This window comes from Nuphar pumila, chromosome 10 (assembly GCF_984573655.1).
Source record: "Nuphar pumila chromosome 10, dmNupPumi1.hap1.1, whole genome shotgun sequence".
In the NCBI taxonomy this organism is placed as follows: Eukaryota; Viridiplantae; Streptophyta; class Magnoliopsida; order Nymphaeales; family Nymphaeaceae; genus Nuphar; species Nuphar pumila.
This window is the reverse complement of record NC_143258.1, coordinates 76,891,697-76,909,239: the sequence shown is the minus strand read 5'-3', so window position 1 is coordinate 76,909,239 and position 17,543 is coordinate 76,891,697. Positions and strand designations below refer to the sequence as shown.

General features: G+C 38.1%; 1 protein-coding gene across 2 annotated transcripts; it reads left to right on the top strand.

Annotated features, from left to right (window-relative positions):
- Positions 1-281: 281 nt before the first annotated feature.
- On the top strand, positions 282-17,099 carry LOC149826898 (protein sym-1-like). 2 transcript variants are annotated; one of them, XM_090020162.1, is made up of 9 exons: positions 282-792; positions 882-969; positions 12,547-12,641; positions 14,560-14,632; positions 14,741-14,833; positions 14,924-15,010; positions 16,317-16,397; positions 16,501-16,557; positions 16,773-17,099. In XM_090020162.1, the coding sequence occupies exons 1-7, from the start codon at positions 359-361 to the stop codon at positions 16,395-16,397; spliced, it is 951 nt and encodes a 316-aa protein (XP_089876288.1). In that variant the 5' UTR covers positions 282-358; the 3' UTR covers positions 16,501-16,557; positions 16,773-17,099. The 2 variants fall into 2 exon arrangements, with proteins under 2 accessions (XP_089876288.1, XP_089876289.1); XM_090020163.1 differs by having other exon boundaries at positions 16,770-17,099.
- The last annotated feature ends 444 nt before the right edge of the window (positions 17,100-17,543 follow it).

The following is a 17,543-nucleotide window of genomic DNA, read 5'->3' as shown; positions in this document are numbered from 1 at the left end:
AATAGCTACTGGATGTAATCTTTACGTGTATCCAGATCCAGTTACATTTGGATTTAGATGTGATATATACCGATTCTGGATCTGATTATCGTTAGGATCGGAATTTTGCTACCGAATGGGAGTAATCAGTTTCAAAATTTGGTCGGATATCTGACCTGAATCCGAACCATTTACTTCTGTGTAACCGTAAAGGCAAGATTCGTTCTGGGCCTTTTCTACATCGGGTTGGACGCGTGTCAGAACCGACCCATTGATAGCCCTAGCGGGCCAGCACCAGTTGCGCGAGTTCTCCGTCGCCGCTTCATCGTAAAACAAAGAAGACCTCTCCCGCTCGAAACTATTTTCAACCTCGCGAGCGATGAGGGCCGTCAATCTCCCATCCGGCAGGCAAATAACGGCCGTCCATCCGGCCACGTCGTATCGCCGGCTCATCTCCGCCGGTCTCCCGCTTCGCCCTTCGGCCGCAAACCCTACTCCGCTATTCCGCTGCACCGCCGAAAACCCGCTGAATTCCGGCGTATACACCGGCCACAGGACCCGACTTCCTTCCCTTTCCGGTGGAATCTTGACCGGTTCCGGCGCTGCACCGCACCGGAGCCATTTTAGGGTTTCCGATTTCTCTCGGCGATATTCCGGCCGATTCCTTGGTCGGTGGTTTAGGGCTGCAAGCGATAGCGGTAGTGGTGGGTCGGATTCGGGTTCTGGGTCCGGGTCCGGGTCAGGTGGGTCAGGTGGGAGTGGTCCGAGTGGTGGGGATGATGGTGGTCGGAGAGCTCCTTCGTTTCTGTCTTGGTAATCGGTTTGGTTTTTCATTTATTTTATTTTATTTTATTTTTTAATCCAAAATTTCTTCCTTGATAATCATGACGGTAATTTTTTAGGTATTTGAGGCTTCTTGAGGAATCTCCGGTGTTGACCAAGGCATTGACTTCTGCTCTGTTGACCTTCATCGGGGATTCGATCTGCCAGGTCAGTCATAGTTTTTTTTTCAATCAGTTTTTGTTCTTTTTTATTTCGCCGATTTCTTTGCAACAATTGTTGTGTTTTTTGGATCGTGTTTTTTCGACAAAAAATCACGATTTTACAATGTTTCAAATTTAAGACATTATGGGCCATTGAGTTTTCAACACATAAAAAAAGCCGGATTAAGTGTCGGAATCAGATGACTCAAGAGCTGATCCCTTCCAATTCAACAATGTAGAAGTAGAACACACGTGTACGGTCACCATTTTAAAAAATAAAATTTGGTGAAAACTTGTGTGCACTCCATACTCACGAATAATATGTGTGCGCACGCGCGTGCATTGCTCACCACGCTATATATATATATATATATATATATATATATATATATATATATATATATATATATATATATATATATATATATAAACAACAAACAACAACAACAACTACGCCTTCATCCCAAAACAATTGGGGTCAGCGATATGAACCAAAAAAGAAATTCATTTTGGGTCTTCCACATGAATCCTTTTCCTCCAATCATTTCTATCCAACGCCATGTCCTCCAATCATATATATATATATATATATATATATATATATATATATATATATAGAGAGAGAGAGAGAGAGAGAGAGAGAGAGAGAGAGAGAGAGAGAGCAGCCTACAATGACCGAAAGGGGGGATTCCAAGTTGTTTTTTTTTAATCTAACCGCAGGCATGATCGATTTGCTAAGAAACGAAACTTGGATTGCGTTTTTTCATTAAAAAAACATGATTTTTTAATCCTTGAATATTTATGGTATTTATAAAAATTTTACACTGGCAATTTTCAAACCTTAAAAAACCTACCTGCAGGTTGATATCAAATGTTTCAATAGTTGATTCCTATAAAATCAAACACGTGGAACACATTTGGAGAAAAACATGAAAAACCAACCCTTCAAAAGCCCCATAGGCAGCGGTTCACAAGGATAGTATATATATATATATATATATATATATATATATATATATATAGAGAGAGAGAGAGAGAGAGCATGCTAAATAGGTTTTATTAGTGTTTTTTTCACAATTCTGACATCATAGATGTATTAGACATGGTCTATTTACTAGAAATTGACATCATGATCATGTTTTTTGATGAAAAAATTATTTGGAGCTTCGAAAATTTATGAAGATTTTATACAGTTGATTTTCCAATCATAACAACCTACTCATGTATCGTAATTGAATGCTTTAATAGCTGATCCCTATAAAGTCAAGCGTGTAGATCACAAGGTGTACGGCAAAAATTTAAAAATACAACAAAATATTGAAAAAACCACTTAACATGCTTTCATTATTCTCTCTCTCTCTATATATTTATATATTTACATGTGCACACACATATAGCATGCTCTCTCTTTATATGTGTGTGTGTGCGCGCATATGTACTGGCCTTAGTTGTTAAGGACGGTGCCGCCGCCTAGGTGACCTAGGCGTAGACCCACTGCCTGGGCGACTAGGTCTGGGCAGTGGAGTCCTATAGTGCCGCCTAGGCTTTTTTTTTTTAGGACATCATATGTCTTCTTGTTCTTCGAGAAGAAGAAGAAGAAGAAGAAGAAGAAGAAAGAGAAATGTTATTTGTCTATTGCTTGTATTATGTCTATTGTTGAGAAGGATAAGAAAAATAAGAAGATATATTATTTGTCTATTGCTTGTATTATATCTATTATTGAGAAGAAGAAAAAGACATTATTTGACTATTGTTTGGATTATGTCTACTGTGGTTGCTAATTTTTTTGTATACATGATTTTATTTTTTGGCTATTGTTCATTCACATTATTAGTTGTATGGTTTGTTTATTCAATCATTAATTTATTCTTATTTTGTTTAAGCAGGTTAAGGTTATGTAATATAATTATTTTACGGTGTTCCACAACATATTATTTGTCTATTGCTTATTATTGATTGATTTTATGTTGTATACATGTTTCTTATTATGTTTTTTTATATTTTTTTATTATTTTGGGTACTGCTTAAGCTGCATAGCCCTTTTTAGGGACTTACCGCCTAGGCTACGTGATGCAACTTTTCTTGAAAGTATTTTAAAAAGGGATTTTTCAATAAAATTGTTAGTGAAAATTGTGCATCAAATCTTAAATTAACCAGTTCACACTAGTGGTGAAGTCCGGGTCGAATTCAGGGAACGAGTTTATAACTTTTGTACTCCACACAAGAACGAACTTTATTGCCTTAAAGGAAATGTAAATAAATCGTGCTACCGTATTACAGAGGTTCGAGAAGTAAAAATTATTACAACCCCAAATAAATTAAATGGCATGTGACCCTAAAAAATAAAAATAAATAAAAGCAAAAATCTGCAGGGCTCTTTTCGCTCACGATCTAGCTTCCCTTGTTCGCACGGGCATGACCCTTGCTATCACGTTCTAGTCAATAAGCATGAACCCACCTACAAAATACAAAACCACAAAACAAACGAAATACAAGATTCCCTAATCTAGCTAATGTTAGTTGTAGGAAATAAAGAAAATCTCAGAATAAAAGATTTAAATGTGTCTAATCCTAATGAAAAGAAAAATCTAAACTAGAAAATCAATAACCCACTAATCTAATAGTAAGCTAACAAAAAAAAAGTTGTTAAAGCACTTGAATCAAATTCAGCCGTGCCCCCTATAGGATCTCATCTGCGGATCAGATGACTCAAAATGTGTAATCGGGTGGGACAGATTCGGCTGCTGATCAGATGATCCAGATCTGGCCTGGTCATCTGGTCGGATTTGCAGGTCAAACATACAAGAAATATCGGGCTGGACTAGCTGATCAGGGGACTGATCAGCTACAGATCAACAACCTGAGTGCACTGGCAGACCTGATCGCATGCTTGATCGGGCTGCGCTAGACTGGATGGATCCGAGATCAGGCCTGGTTTGGTGTTTGGCAGACTTGACCAGCAGGTCTGCTGCACATCAACAGATCAACAACAAAAAAATAACGCAGTTCGGGATCTGAACTCGTTGATGGCAGGCTGGGCTAAACTGGCAGATTGGCTGCCTGAATGGGTCTGCGTTGGGCTTCGGCTGGCAGCCGACTGACACACTGACTGGCAGCAGATCAGGGATAGTCTGCTGCTGCCAACTCAAATCTAAAAAAATAAAAATAAAAAACTGGACTGCCTTGGTTGGTTTGACCTGATTGAGTCAATTAAGCATAAGTAGCCCGATCTGGCCTGATAGAACTGCAGGTCAGATCAGGGTTGTCGATCTCAGGTCGAGCCCACTGCTAATGGCAGATCATAGGCTGATCTGATCTGATCTGATCAGCAGGAAAAAAAACTTAGAAATATAATTTTTTTTCTTTTCCAACAAGTAAAAGCAATTAAACTGTTGTGCAGAAAATAATCTAAAAAAATGAATATAACCTATGCAGCAACTACGCGAAACAAAAACTTAAAGAGAAGGGGGAGAATAGACGTACCTGGGGTCGCTTCCAACGGAGTGGGGAGAGCAAAGCGGTCTTCCACGATGATTGCACGTCGCGCAAAACCTCTGAGGAAAAGAAGAAGACGCCGGCAAGGAAAAAGGAAGAGAGAGGAAAAAGAAAAGGGTTAAAGAGAGAGAGAGAGAGAGAGAGAGAGAGAGAGAGAGAGAGAGAGAGAGAGAGAGAGAGAGAGGCATGCATTCCAAGAGGGAAAGATGCCCCCCTCTCTCTAATCTCTATTATTTATAAGGTTCAATTAGGTTTTAGCAAGTGTTTAGGACATTTTTTTAAAACACTTTCCAAATTTTCAACAAATTCATAAAACCTCTTTTTTTTCAAAACTATATTCTAAAACCCTTTTGGTAAAAACTAAATTTTGCTAAAATACTCAAGTGGGTCAACACTTGTTTATTTTTCTATTTAATTGAAATCAATGAGTACCCTGCAGGACCATGCCAAACATTAGTTAAACATGGGTTTTTAATGCTCATTTCACACAAAATCATGCATATAGAATGTATATATTATGCATGATCACTACGCCTAGTGCCCATGACAACTAAGGTATTGGCCAATGATCATGCTTGCTGGTAGGTATCACTTCCTGTTATAATATTTTTCTGTGATGATGGTGTTTCCTTGGGTGATTAAATTCCATTACATATCCTAAAACCCAATACCCTACTCTTCTCTTTCTCGCCCAAAATATTTGGATGTGTTTGTTTCGTACACAAATTTGGCCCTGACCGTGATAAATTAGCTGCTCAAGCTACAAAATGCATATTTATAGGTTATCCCAAAAATCAAAAGGGATATCGATGTTATGATCCTATTTCTCGCCGAGAGTATATTAGTGCAGATCTATGTCACATGGGTGCGGGTGCGGGCGCGGGTGCGGGGATTCGGCACTTCCAAAAAACTCGGGTGCGGGGGTGCGGCAGGGGCAAAAATGTAAAAAAAAAATTATATATATATATATATATAATTTTGAAGTTTTAACAGTTTAACATTTAACAGTAAACATTGTCATAAACTCATAATATGATTCATCATGCATGCAGTATATCAACCTAAATATCAAATTATCAATCAAATAAGTAAAGCAATTACATAAATCGACCTAAATATCAATCAAATAAGTATTGCATAAAAGAACTAAATTACATACCAAAGTATATCCTGATGAAGTAATGGATGCTAATAATTTTCTTCTTCATCATCAATTGCATCATTAGAAGGAATACTGGGCTCAGCTAAATCCATGTTTGTTACGTTGAATTCATGTTCTCCCTCGAAGTCACACTCTTCTGGGTTTACATCCCAAAATTTGGATGTTCTTTGTCTGCATTATAAACCCAATTTGGAAATGATAAATACAATACAAGTATATTTAAATGAAAACTAAGAAATAATCAAATAACTAAGAGAGCAAATTAGTACCTGTATTCATCATTGCTTCGCGAAAGTAATCGAAGATTTGAATGAACATATACTAAATCCTCTGCACGCTTGCTGGTGAGTTTGTTTCTCATCGTGTTGTGGATTTGAGAATATGTGCTCCAATTTCTTTCACAACAAGATGAACTAGCAGGCTGCGATAGCAATCTTAATGCAAGACGTTGCAGAAGAGGTGTTTCTGATTCAAATGTTGACCACCATGTGATAAAATCTATATTATCTTCTTCTCTCGCGAATAATGCCGGTGCATATAATCTCGAAGATGAAAATTTTTCAAACTCTTGTGTGACTTGATGTAGAAGATATGCTTCTGGAAAAAGTCTTGTCATACACATATTTTTATGTCTTGATAGCTCTGGATCTAAATTTGGAGGGACACGACCAATACCACCAGCCCGCCACTTATTTGCATAATATTTTGGATTAAGAGAATGTGTCATGCAATGCAAAGGAGTGCTGCTTCTATCCCATCTTCTGACTAAAATTGAATGAATATGATTAAAAAAATTCGAATCATCCAATGCAGGATTTTTTTCTTCATGCATGAAAACTATAACTTGTATTTTTTCAATCATATTATCCCACATTTCATAAACTCTGTGAAGCATGGGCTCATCCTTATCAACTTCTCTTAACATTTCCCAAATAGGTTGCGTAAATTGAAGGAAGTATACCACTCTGTCCCAAAACTCATCATCAAGAATGGATTTTTTAATTTCTTTAGCCTTCATATCATCATCAACACGATAGAATGTCCAATTTTCATCAGTCACCATGTTAATCAAAGCATTCTTCACTCTTTTAATCCTCTTCATCATCATAATGATGGACGCAAAACGTGTTTTAGCGACATTCAACAATTTCAAATCAGAATGCCTATTAAATATAGCATTAGCACGATGGTGGTTAACAACAAAATTCCTAATGCTTTTGACATTTCTTTCTAAATCTTCAATCCATGAACATAAAGCATATGCTTGTGAATTTTCTTCTTTGGGGTTGCATATACTCTTTAGGGCTAGATTTAAGCTGTGTGCTACACAGGGAGTCCAAAAAATATGAGGGTACTCACTCTCCAAACTCAATGCTGCACTTTTACAAACTGGAGCGTTGTCTGTAATGATTTATACCACTTTCTGATCACCCACTTCTTTTATCACTTCTATAAACAATCCCTTCAAATACTCTGCATTTTTATATTCCCAGATGCATCAACTGCTTTCAAGAATATTGGGCCACTAAGCGAACAAGCAATGAAATTGATTAATGGACGCCTTTGAATATCTGTCCATCCATCAGACACAATGGAAACTCCATTTTGCTCCCATGAATATTTTTTAATTTCTAGCAACCTTTCCACATTTGCCCTCTCTTCTGCAAGAAGTGTGGTTCGTATTTTTTCTGAACTTGGAGGCACATAACCACTCAAATTACAATTTGCCAAGGATGTTACTAAATCCTTCCAATAAGGATTTCTAGCCGCATTAAATGGGAGTGAACCAGAATAAAAATACCTCCCAACTTTTCTATCCAATTCTTCGCTTCCATATGTATTGAATGCTGCTTGTATCGTTCCTCTACCTCCTACATTGACTTTTCTTTTTTTTTTTCAGCATCTTCTTGGTGGCTTGCAAATGACACACTGACTGTAGAAGAATCGGCCATTGCCTTTCTCTTCTCATATTCTTCTTGTATTTTCTTGTATTGTCTTCGCATTGCCTCATCAACTTTTCTGCAAGCTGAAATGCCATGTCCTGGTATCTTTAACAAATGAGCCTTCACTCTTGTGTAAGACCCAACAAAATCTCTTTCGCAGAGCTTGCATCAAAATCTCTTGTTTCCACCACCTCCTTCTCCAGTTTTTGCAAGTTTATCTACATGTACCCATAGTGGCCCCACATCATCAATCCCACTGCAACTATCAGCAAAACTAGCAGCAGAACTCACATGTTGGGATGAGGATGACGCAAGTCCTTTCCCTTTATCCATCATTTTTATCCTGAAAACACACAAAAAAAATACATTATAATTTTCAAATCAATTCGAAAACACAGGGAGAGGGGGGGGCTCAGCCCCTCCCCTGCCAACCCAACAAGAGAGCGATAGCGAGGGGGGCTCGGCCCCTCCTTTGCTGAAAACAGAGGGGGGGGGTGTTAAAATGTATCATTCAACATTTGTAATATTATATATATTTTATATATATAAAGTATAATACATATTCATATATGGTATATATGCATATGTATTATCCTAATTATATATATAAAATATATATTTCTCTATTTATAGGCATAGGGGTAGTTTAGACATTTCACAGTTTTACGCATATTCCATTCAGAATATATTTGTAATTTATTTTTATTTTTTCTTTCGTTATTTTTCTCTTTTTTGGGTTTGCGCCACCTAGGGAGGCTCCCCAAAGAGTCGTTGGGGAGCCCCCAACGGTCACAAATGTGACCGTTGGGGCCTCCCAACGACTCCTTTGGGAGCCCCCTTTGTGGCTCCTCTCTTGTGTTATAAATAGGGGTCTCCCCCCTTGTATTTCTCAACTCCTTTGAGGAACTTATGCTCCATTGTATGGGGTTTTTACCGCCTTCTTCCTTTTTCGTCAATAATATTCAACTTATGACTTTATGTCATATTTACCCCTTTTTATGGGTTTATGTATTAGCACATGATGTGCTTGTGTTGTTCCCTTTAATGAGTTTATTTGCACTTCATGTGCATGTGGATGAGTTCATTATTGAACCTAATGTATTCAAAGCCACTTTCTAACAGGGGGGCTCAGCCCCTACCCTGCCGACCCAAAAAAAAATAGACGGGGGAGGGGCTCGGCCCCTCCCCTGCCGACCAAAAAAAAAAAACAGATGGGGGAGGGGCTCGGCCCCTCCCCTGTCGACCCAAAAAATAAAACAGATGGGGGAGGGGCTCGGCGCCTCCCCTGTCGACCCCCCCCCAAAAAAAACAGATGGGGGAGGGGCTCGGCCCCTCCCCTGTCGACCCAAAAAAAACAACAGATGGGGGAGGGGCTCGGCCCCTTCCCTGTCGACCCAAAAAAAACCCTCCTGTGCCGAAAAACGAGGGAGCAGGGGGGGCTCAGCCCCTCCCCTGCCGACCCAAGAAGAGAGTGAGAGAGGGTGCATACCTGCGAAAGGAGAGGAGGAGCCTGGGAGGCGGAGCTGGGAGAGAGCTCGAGCTCAGGGGGAGGAGAGAGAGGAGAGATTAGGGCAATTTTTTTTTTGCCCTAATCCTCCTTTTCATCGGGGATTTTTTTTTACTCCCAAATCGTGGACAAAAATGACCCTGGGTGCGTTGACCGCACCCAGGGTCGTGTTGACCGCACCCGATGCCGCATCAGCACACGCACCCGCATCGCGTCGACGCGGGTGCAGCATATGTTTTGCCGAGTCCCTGTCACATAGGTGCAGATGTATCTTTCTTGGAATCCACTCCATATTACTCTAGTACCGGTTCCCCACTGTAGGTTGATCCAGCTGAGTCTTTTCCATTACCTATACCTCCTTTTCCTTTGGAATCCGTGCCCTCATTACCGAACCAAACTTCATCCTCTTCCAGATTTCATAATCCTCCATTGGTATATGTGCGTAGAGCTCCACCTCCGCAAGTGCCTTCATCTTCTTCTTCCCCTGAGGTAAGTTCTACTGACAATAGTGATCTTCATGATGATGATAACATGCCTATTGCTCTACCAAAGGGGACACGACAATGTACCTTATATCCCGTATCTCATTTTGTCTTCGATGCCAAAATTGGAAATCAGATGAAGTCTTTTATTGCAGCCTTATCTGCTGAAACTATTCTTCTGAACTATCAGCAGGCAGAGCTTGATAATCGCTGGAAGTTGGCTATGCAAGAAGAAATGGATGCTTTAGTATCTCAGCATACATGGGATCTAGTTGATTCTCCAGCAGATGCTGACATTGTTGGATGTAAATGGGTATATACAATAAAGTACAAATCTGATGGTTCTATTGAAAGGTACAAGGCCAGATTAGTAGCAAAAGGGTATACTCAGACATATGGTATTGATTTCTTTGAAACCTTTTCTCCTGTTGCACGGATGAGTACCATTCGTCTTGTTCTCTCAGTAGTTGTTCATCATGGCTGGAGCTTGTACGAATTAGATGTGAAAAATGCATTTCTATATGAGGATATATCTGAGACCGTTTACATGCAACAACCTCCAGGATTCGAGGTTGAGGGAGAGTGTCAGAAGGTGTGTAGATTGAGAAAGACGATTTATGGCTTGAAACAAAGTCCTCGTGCATGGTTTCAAAAGTTGTTTGAAGTGATGTCACGCTTTGGCTTTAATAGGTCAGCAACCGATCATACACTATTTATCAAGAAAACTAGCTTTGGCATAGTTGTTATGGTGGTATATGTGGATGACATCATTCTTACAGAAGATGATGTGAAAGCTATTAAAGCCACAAAGGCTCATCTTCAAAAACACTTTGTTACAAAGGACCTTGGTTCACTCACGTATTTTCTGGGTATAGAAGTTGCCAGGAGTCGTGAAGGGATGGTTTTGTCTCAACGAAAGTATGTTCTTGACTTATTAAAGGAAACAGGAATGTTGGGAGCTAAACCAACAAATATTTCCATGGACCATAAAGTTCAGTTGTTTGAAGAAGGGTCAAAACCGGTTGATAGCAAAAGCTATCGCTCCCTAGTAGGGAAGCTACTGTATGTAACTGTGACTAGGCCGAATATTGCTTTAGCAGTAAGCAAAGTTAGCCAGTTTATGGACAAACCAACTGAGGTACACTGGAATACAGTTATTATGATTCTTAGATATCTAAAATCTTCTCCTGGAAAAGGGTTATTGTTCAGGAAAGGTGGAACTCTGAAGATAGTGGCCTATTCTGATGCTGACTATGTAGGATCTGTAGTGGATAGGAAATCTACCACAAGATTCTGTGTGTTTCTGGGAGACAACTTGATTTCTTGGAGAAGTAAGAAACAAAATGTGGTTTCTAGGCCGAGTGCAGAATCAGAATATCGGGCTATGGCCCAAACAACTGCTGAATTGATGTGGGTTCGTACTGTTCTTCATGATCTTCAGGTGAAGGTTTCCTCTCCTATGACCATGATGTGTGATAACAAGGCTGCAACATATATAGTGAACAATCCTGTCTTTCATGAGAGAACAAAGCACATTGAGGTTGATTGCCACTATGTAAGAGATATGGTTCAAGCTGGACATATCACTACCAAATATCTAAAGTCGGAAGATCAAGTTGCAGATATGTTTACAAAACCCCTTGCTAGACCAAATTTCTCAAAATGTTGTGACAAGCTGAGCATGATTGATATCTATGCTCCAGCTTGAGGGGGAGTGTTGAGAATAGGTGGTTTAAGTTTAAATCTTCTTAGTTTGGAGGTTATTTGAAATTTGTATTTAATAAGGGACTTAGATGTAATTTATTCTTTTGGCCTCTCTCTATTTAACATAGAGAGCAACCCTAATGTGAATTAACGTGTTATTCTTTCTGTGCAGCCGTCTCTCTCTCTCTCTCTCTATCTCTCTCTACCTAGGGTTCGGTGCATCTCTCTACACTTGTAGTAAACATCATGGAATTTGTTACATTTCTACTTTTTGAGTAGTTATGATATGTGTAAAATAGTAAAATAATAAGAGGTTATTGACATCTGATGACTTGGATGGACACTTGAAAGAATTTGGACATGCATACTGTTATAATGGTTGCTTCCCTTTATTGTCCAAACTGTGTGGTGAAAATATAAATTGGGTGTTAGGGAATGGCTCAACACACTATCGATAGATTGCACTGTCGATGGGTCAAAGAAACAAAAACAGGAAGAAGAGAAAGAAAACAACCACACAAAGAACAAGGATTTTACGGCAAGAGTTGCCTACGTTCATGGTGGCATTGAGATCCACTATTGTGATTGAAATTCCACACATTACAAAGACAAATTTCCTTCTTTAAATACAAGGAGTGTAGGGCAACTTATTTTTTTGTAAACTTATAAAACTGCCCTCCAAAATTTTTTGCAGAAATTAGGGATTTATATCAGTGTAGAAATCAGGCTCTACACTCCTCCATCATTGAGAAGTTGTGCAATGGTGATTTTCTTGATGGTTTCTTATTAAAATTGATACGTTTTCAATTTGTTCATAAATATTACATCCATCTTAGTTTTTTTTGGTTGCTTTTGCAGTTCAAAAAATTGACACATAAATGATGCATTTTTTATTTTTTATTTTTTAATATTTTTTTGTGAAGCTTAGGCTTTACTCCTCACTTCATGAGCGGGCATTGCACCTCGCTACGCTTCAACACTATTCACAACATTGGGTGAGATATTTTCAAATTGTTTAGATTTTGGTTGGCTTATCTGAAATTACCTCTAATGCGTCCATGCTACAAGTCAAAAGTATGCAATCAACGGTTTAGTAAAATGCAGTGACACTTACATTAATCTGAAAACACCGGCATGCTGTGAAATTTTTATTTGCAGTTCAAGAATAATCTTCTTTGTCATGAGTTTTGTACCATCAATTCCTGTTGAGCAAAAAGTTGTTCAGGTCATAGTGCAGATGACTCCATTTCATGTGTTCAAACTCTTGTTCAGTTATTTTTTGTTATGCCAGTTGCTGATAGAACATGTGTCTAAATGGGATCTGAAACGGACCTTTCTGTTTACTTTCTTGGGGATGGTGCTGGTGGGCCCGACACTTCATTTCTGGTAATTATGTGGGTGTTGCTGTGATCCCCGTTTTATATAATTCATGGAATTATTGCATGCTTCATGAGATTTGTTTCCATGTTAAAGTTTGCTGTGAAGATGACATAAAATAATTGGAGTTTCAATGTCAATTGTTAGTGAAGCATTGTTCAATCTGCTTTTCTGCCTGAAATATCTGGAATTAAATAGGGGGTCCTCTGGCACCTGATGCATGCGTGTAGCTTGTTTTGCTCTTGAAATTATTGGTGCTCCTATGAGCATAATGGGATTTCTGCAAAAAATGGTTATCTTTCTGTTTGCGAAAATTCATATTTAACTCATCAACAAGAGAGAACAATCGCGGGCCTTGCAAAAGCTTGACCATACACATTGCAACTTACCTTTTGTTCTCCACTTATGTTTAGTAGGCACATCATTTTTTTAAAGAAATTTCATCTTCATTCTGTAAATAATCAAATAGCCTTCAATCACGAACCAAAGTGTTCACCAATATCAAATGAACAACACACAAGTGTTCTGTAAGGAACACACTCACAAATCCCACAAGGTGGTACACATAAGAAGGCTCTCAATATAAAAGAATAATATTTTATTGAATCATCATAAATATGCAAAATGCATACTTAAGACCCCTATATATACACAAGAGAGGAGAGGAGAGGAGAGAGGGGAAGGAGAGCCAAAAGAAAAAGAGAGAGGACCACTCCGAACGGCTAGAAATCTAGCTGTTGGGGGCTTAGTCAACTTAGTTTGACTAAGTCCAAAAACAGCCAAAAATAAAAATAAAAAGAAAGAAGAAAAGAATATATATTTACATATGTACAATTTAACACATTCCTTGTTGGCCTCTACACCAAGTTTTTCTTAACATTTGAGATGATGCCTGGCACATGCAATAGAAACCAAAAAACTAAAGCAATGACATGTATGTTTAATTGCACAAAGTAGATTATAATGACTAAGAGTTCTTAATATGTTCCATTATGATGTGTTCCATGCAAAATTGCATGAACTAAGTTTATCAATATACAACATCATTGAAATTAATAATTTGCATTTAAATCTTAGATGGTTCTGAAGCAAAATTGAAGCCTTAAAATAGAGAAATGAATTGGAAGTGTAAACAGCAAGATGTAATTTGGCATGGTGCAATTGGTATTTGTCATCCTCCATATATATATATATATAGTATGGGTGTAAATTGGAACTTCAATTTGATATTCAAAAACTTATCCTGGTATCTAGAGGATTAAAGCATGTTAGAAGTTTTATGGATTGATCTGCCAAGTGTTATTTTAGGTGCAATGTCCTGTACATATTACTGTAGTGAACTATTTCAAGAAATCTTTCTTTGAAGTGATTGTTTCACCATATGCTCTTTCCCAAGAAATATAATTGAAGCTTTTGTAGCAAGCACATGAATGATCTGCTATCCTTTTTTTATCATTTTTTTCTAACAGACATGTATTTCTTAGTTGTGATTACGAGTTATGCTTCCCCCCTAAAGGAATCGTCGTCTTTTCGTTGTTTGTTCGGAGGAAAAATGGACTACATGCTTCTATGTTCATGGACAATTAGTTTCTGGCCTTTTTTGAGTTGGTCCTTATTTTCTCCATTTATTGACCAACATATTCATTTGCACTATTTAATTGAAATGTTTCAGCATACTCAATGGTTGTCTTATTGAAATCCAGTGGGCGGTTATTCCCCATCTTGACTTTTCAAGGAGAAAAATGCTGGATATGTGGATGATAATCTATGTTTGAAATCTCTTTCTATATATATATGTGTGTGTGTGTGTGTGTGTGTGTGTGTGTGTGTGTGTGTGTGTGTGTGTGTGCTTGTCCCTCTCTCTCTCTCTCTCCCCTTATGTGAATTAGATATTTGTGTAATTCACTTGAAATATTTGACATTTTAGGTATTTATCTCTGAGTAAGATGGTATCTCTTCCTGGAGGATCAGGTGCATTTTTGCGTCTTCTGCTTGATCAGGTAATAGTTTCTTCATTCTTTTTTGCTTTTTCTTTGTTGCCCACAGAAGGTTACAAGCTTGATTTAAGATGAATATTGGCAAAACTTATGGTCTTGTGCCTGTTATAGTTCATTTTCTCTCCTCTCTTTATTGGGCTCTTCTTCTCCACACTTGTGACCTTAGAAGGAAGGCCTTCAGAAGTCCTGCCAAAGCTTCGCCAGGTTACATTGCCCTTGCAGATTTATATTATGTATGTGCACTTTCCTGATCTTTTATTCATGTGACTTTTCACTTTGTACTATTGGTTTCAGGAGTGGTTTTCTGCGGTTGTGGCAAATTGGCAACTATGGATACCCTTCCAATTTCTCAATTTCTTATATGTTCCTCAGAAATTCCAGGTGGGAAAGATGCCCTTCTGGCATGAAATGTCTTGGATAGACTCAGATTTTAACTTATTTGCATATTGTGTTGCTGCTTACTACTTTCATTATAAGTCCACTTTATTGTTTAATCACCTGATTGCAGGCTTATCAAGTGAATGTTCTTGTGTTGATGTTTGGACCAAATCTGATGCACCACTATTTTGGAAAATAAAAGTATCTTTGATATTTCTTGTGTGTTTACGTGCATGTGCATCTGCAACCATTAATCATTTGAAGTCATGCTTATCAAACATCGAGTTCCTGCACCATTTGGTACTTGGTTGAACTCTGATGCACCATTATGTTGGGAAATAAGAGTATCTTTGATGTTTCTTCCCTGTGTGTTTGTGTTGTCATGTGTGTGTCTATACATATATATGTGCATGGAACTCACACATTTTCCATCAGCTAGTGGTCTTGTGAGTAATCCTACATTTTGTCATCATTTCATGTGATGTTCTAATTATATGAGGTATGTTTTAAAATGAGTGCTTTCACTGCTCATGAATATGCTGTCTGTATTTTCCCTTTGGCTAAAACTAAGATAATTCCACAATGATTTATGACCACCTTGGCTCTGTTCTTGACAGTTCGAGACTTCGAGCAACCAAGATGAACAAAATTATTTTCTAGCTGATATGTTGGTTACAAAATTATTTTGGTTGCAGTGTTTTCCCCAGAAATAATAATTTCATATCATTGCTGGGTTTGAAGAATTTTGGAAGGTCATTGTGGTTATGCAGCAGCTATTAGCTTTTGTTTTTTCCTCTTGAAGTCCTATATACTTCGTTAGCATTTGTGGTTTACCTTTGCTTCTCTCTCTCTCTCTCTCCACATATAGTTCATTAGCATTTGTGGTTTACCTTTGCTTCTCTCTCATTCCACATATAGGGTACATTTGGTTCGATCACATGAGATTCACTTCCTAATACACTTTAAAAAGTGAATCTCATTTGAACAGTACCCCCAAAGCAACTAAACATAAAACTTTTTTGGCACAGAACCCCAAAATCAAACCTCATAAAAAGTGAGTTGGCACAAAACCCAAAAGTGAGATTTATAAGGTGAATCTCATTTGTGTGAGATTCACTTGAATCTCATTTGTGTGAGATTCACTTTCTCATGAGATTTGAAATCTCATGAGATTTTGAAAATGAATCTCTTTTGAACAGTATTTTCACTTTTCAAAAATACAACCAAACATACCCATAGTTCATTAGCATTTGTGGTTTACCTTTGCCTCTCTCTCTCTCAATTATGCTGCTCCTTGATTGTCAAGCAGGTACTTGCTGCAAATGTGATTGCTGTGGCATGGAATGTGATCCTATCATTCAAGGCCCACAGAAATGTTGCCTCTCAATAGGTATAACTTCATTAAAGCCATTCTATGGTTACTGACATTCACATTCATGTGATCTTGTTTATTGCTATAACAGAGTCTTACTCTATTTATTTGCCACTAACAGAGAAGGATTGCTGAGAACTGCTGTACCAGCCTTCCTATTTAAAGTGGAAAGCTTCTTGTAAGTTTGATTCTCACTTTTTATCTGCTAATCTCATATTACTGATCTCTAGATTTCTCTTATAGCCTCAGGCTTCTCTGATAATGTGCCATCTGGACCGCTTTTTACTTGCAGAAGACATCCGAGTATTCATGTTTTTAGATCTTTGTTTAAGTTTTTGTTGACGAAGAATTTAAACTATATTTTCATTTTGCCTTATTCATCTTTGAAAGCAGGCTGGTGTGAAGGTTCTTTGCTAAAGCTGCTAATGATTTGACAAGGTATTCTCCAACAAGTGCCTGCACTGATTTAAATGGAGGTCCTTTGATCATCAAAATTTTGATCTGTTCATGGAAAAACAAGTTATTTTTTTTGTTTGTAATTATGCATCCATGTTGGGAAATCTGGTGAATCCATGTTGATTGCATGTTGAGTTGGTGCTTTTAGTTGATGCCCTTTCATGGGAAGGCATTGCTATTGATGATGATGCTTGTAATAACCTGCCCTCAGCAGTTGATAGAACCCTGTAATATATATGGGTTGCAATCTGATTGGATTTCGGATCCTAAATACATTGGGAAGTCAGATTGGTTTGGATCTGGAACAAGCAAATTTTGAAAATTTGGCTTCCTGAATCTGACCCGTTTTCAACCCTATATGTATTAGAAACAACAGAAGTTGCAAGTTAATCTGCTGGTGGTTGACATAGATTATAGAGAACTCTAAAGAGGAATAATTTGAAGACACCTTTACTTTCTTTTTTGGTTCTTGTAAAAATTAGATCGAATTGCAAATCATGGGCGCCTGACTTGGGATTTCTATTGTACTTTTTTCTGATCCAGATTTAAGGTAGACTGTAGTGTATAATTGAGAACCATATTTACTAGGGTGGCTGACCCTGAGTCACCTATCAGGTTGTAAACTAGAGATGAGCGACTGACATCATTGAGCCAATGCTCATGCTGTGTTTCAACTGTCAAATGCCAATGATATCTATGCCAAAGTTT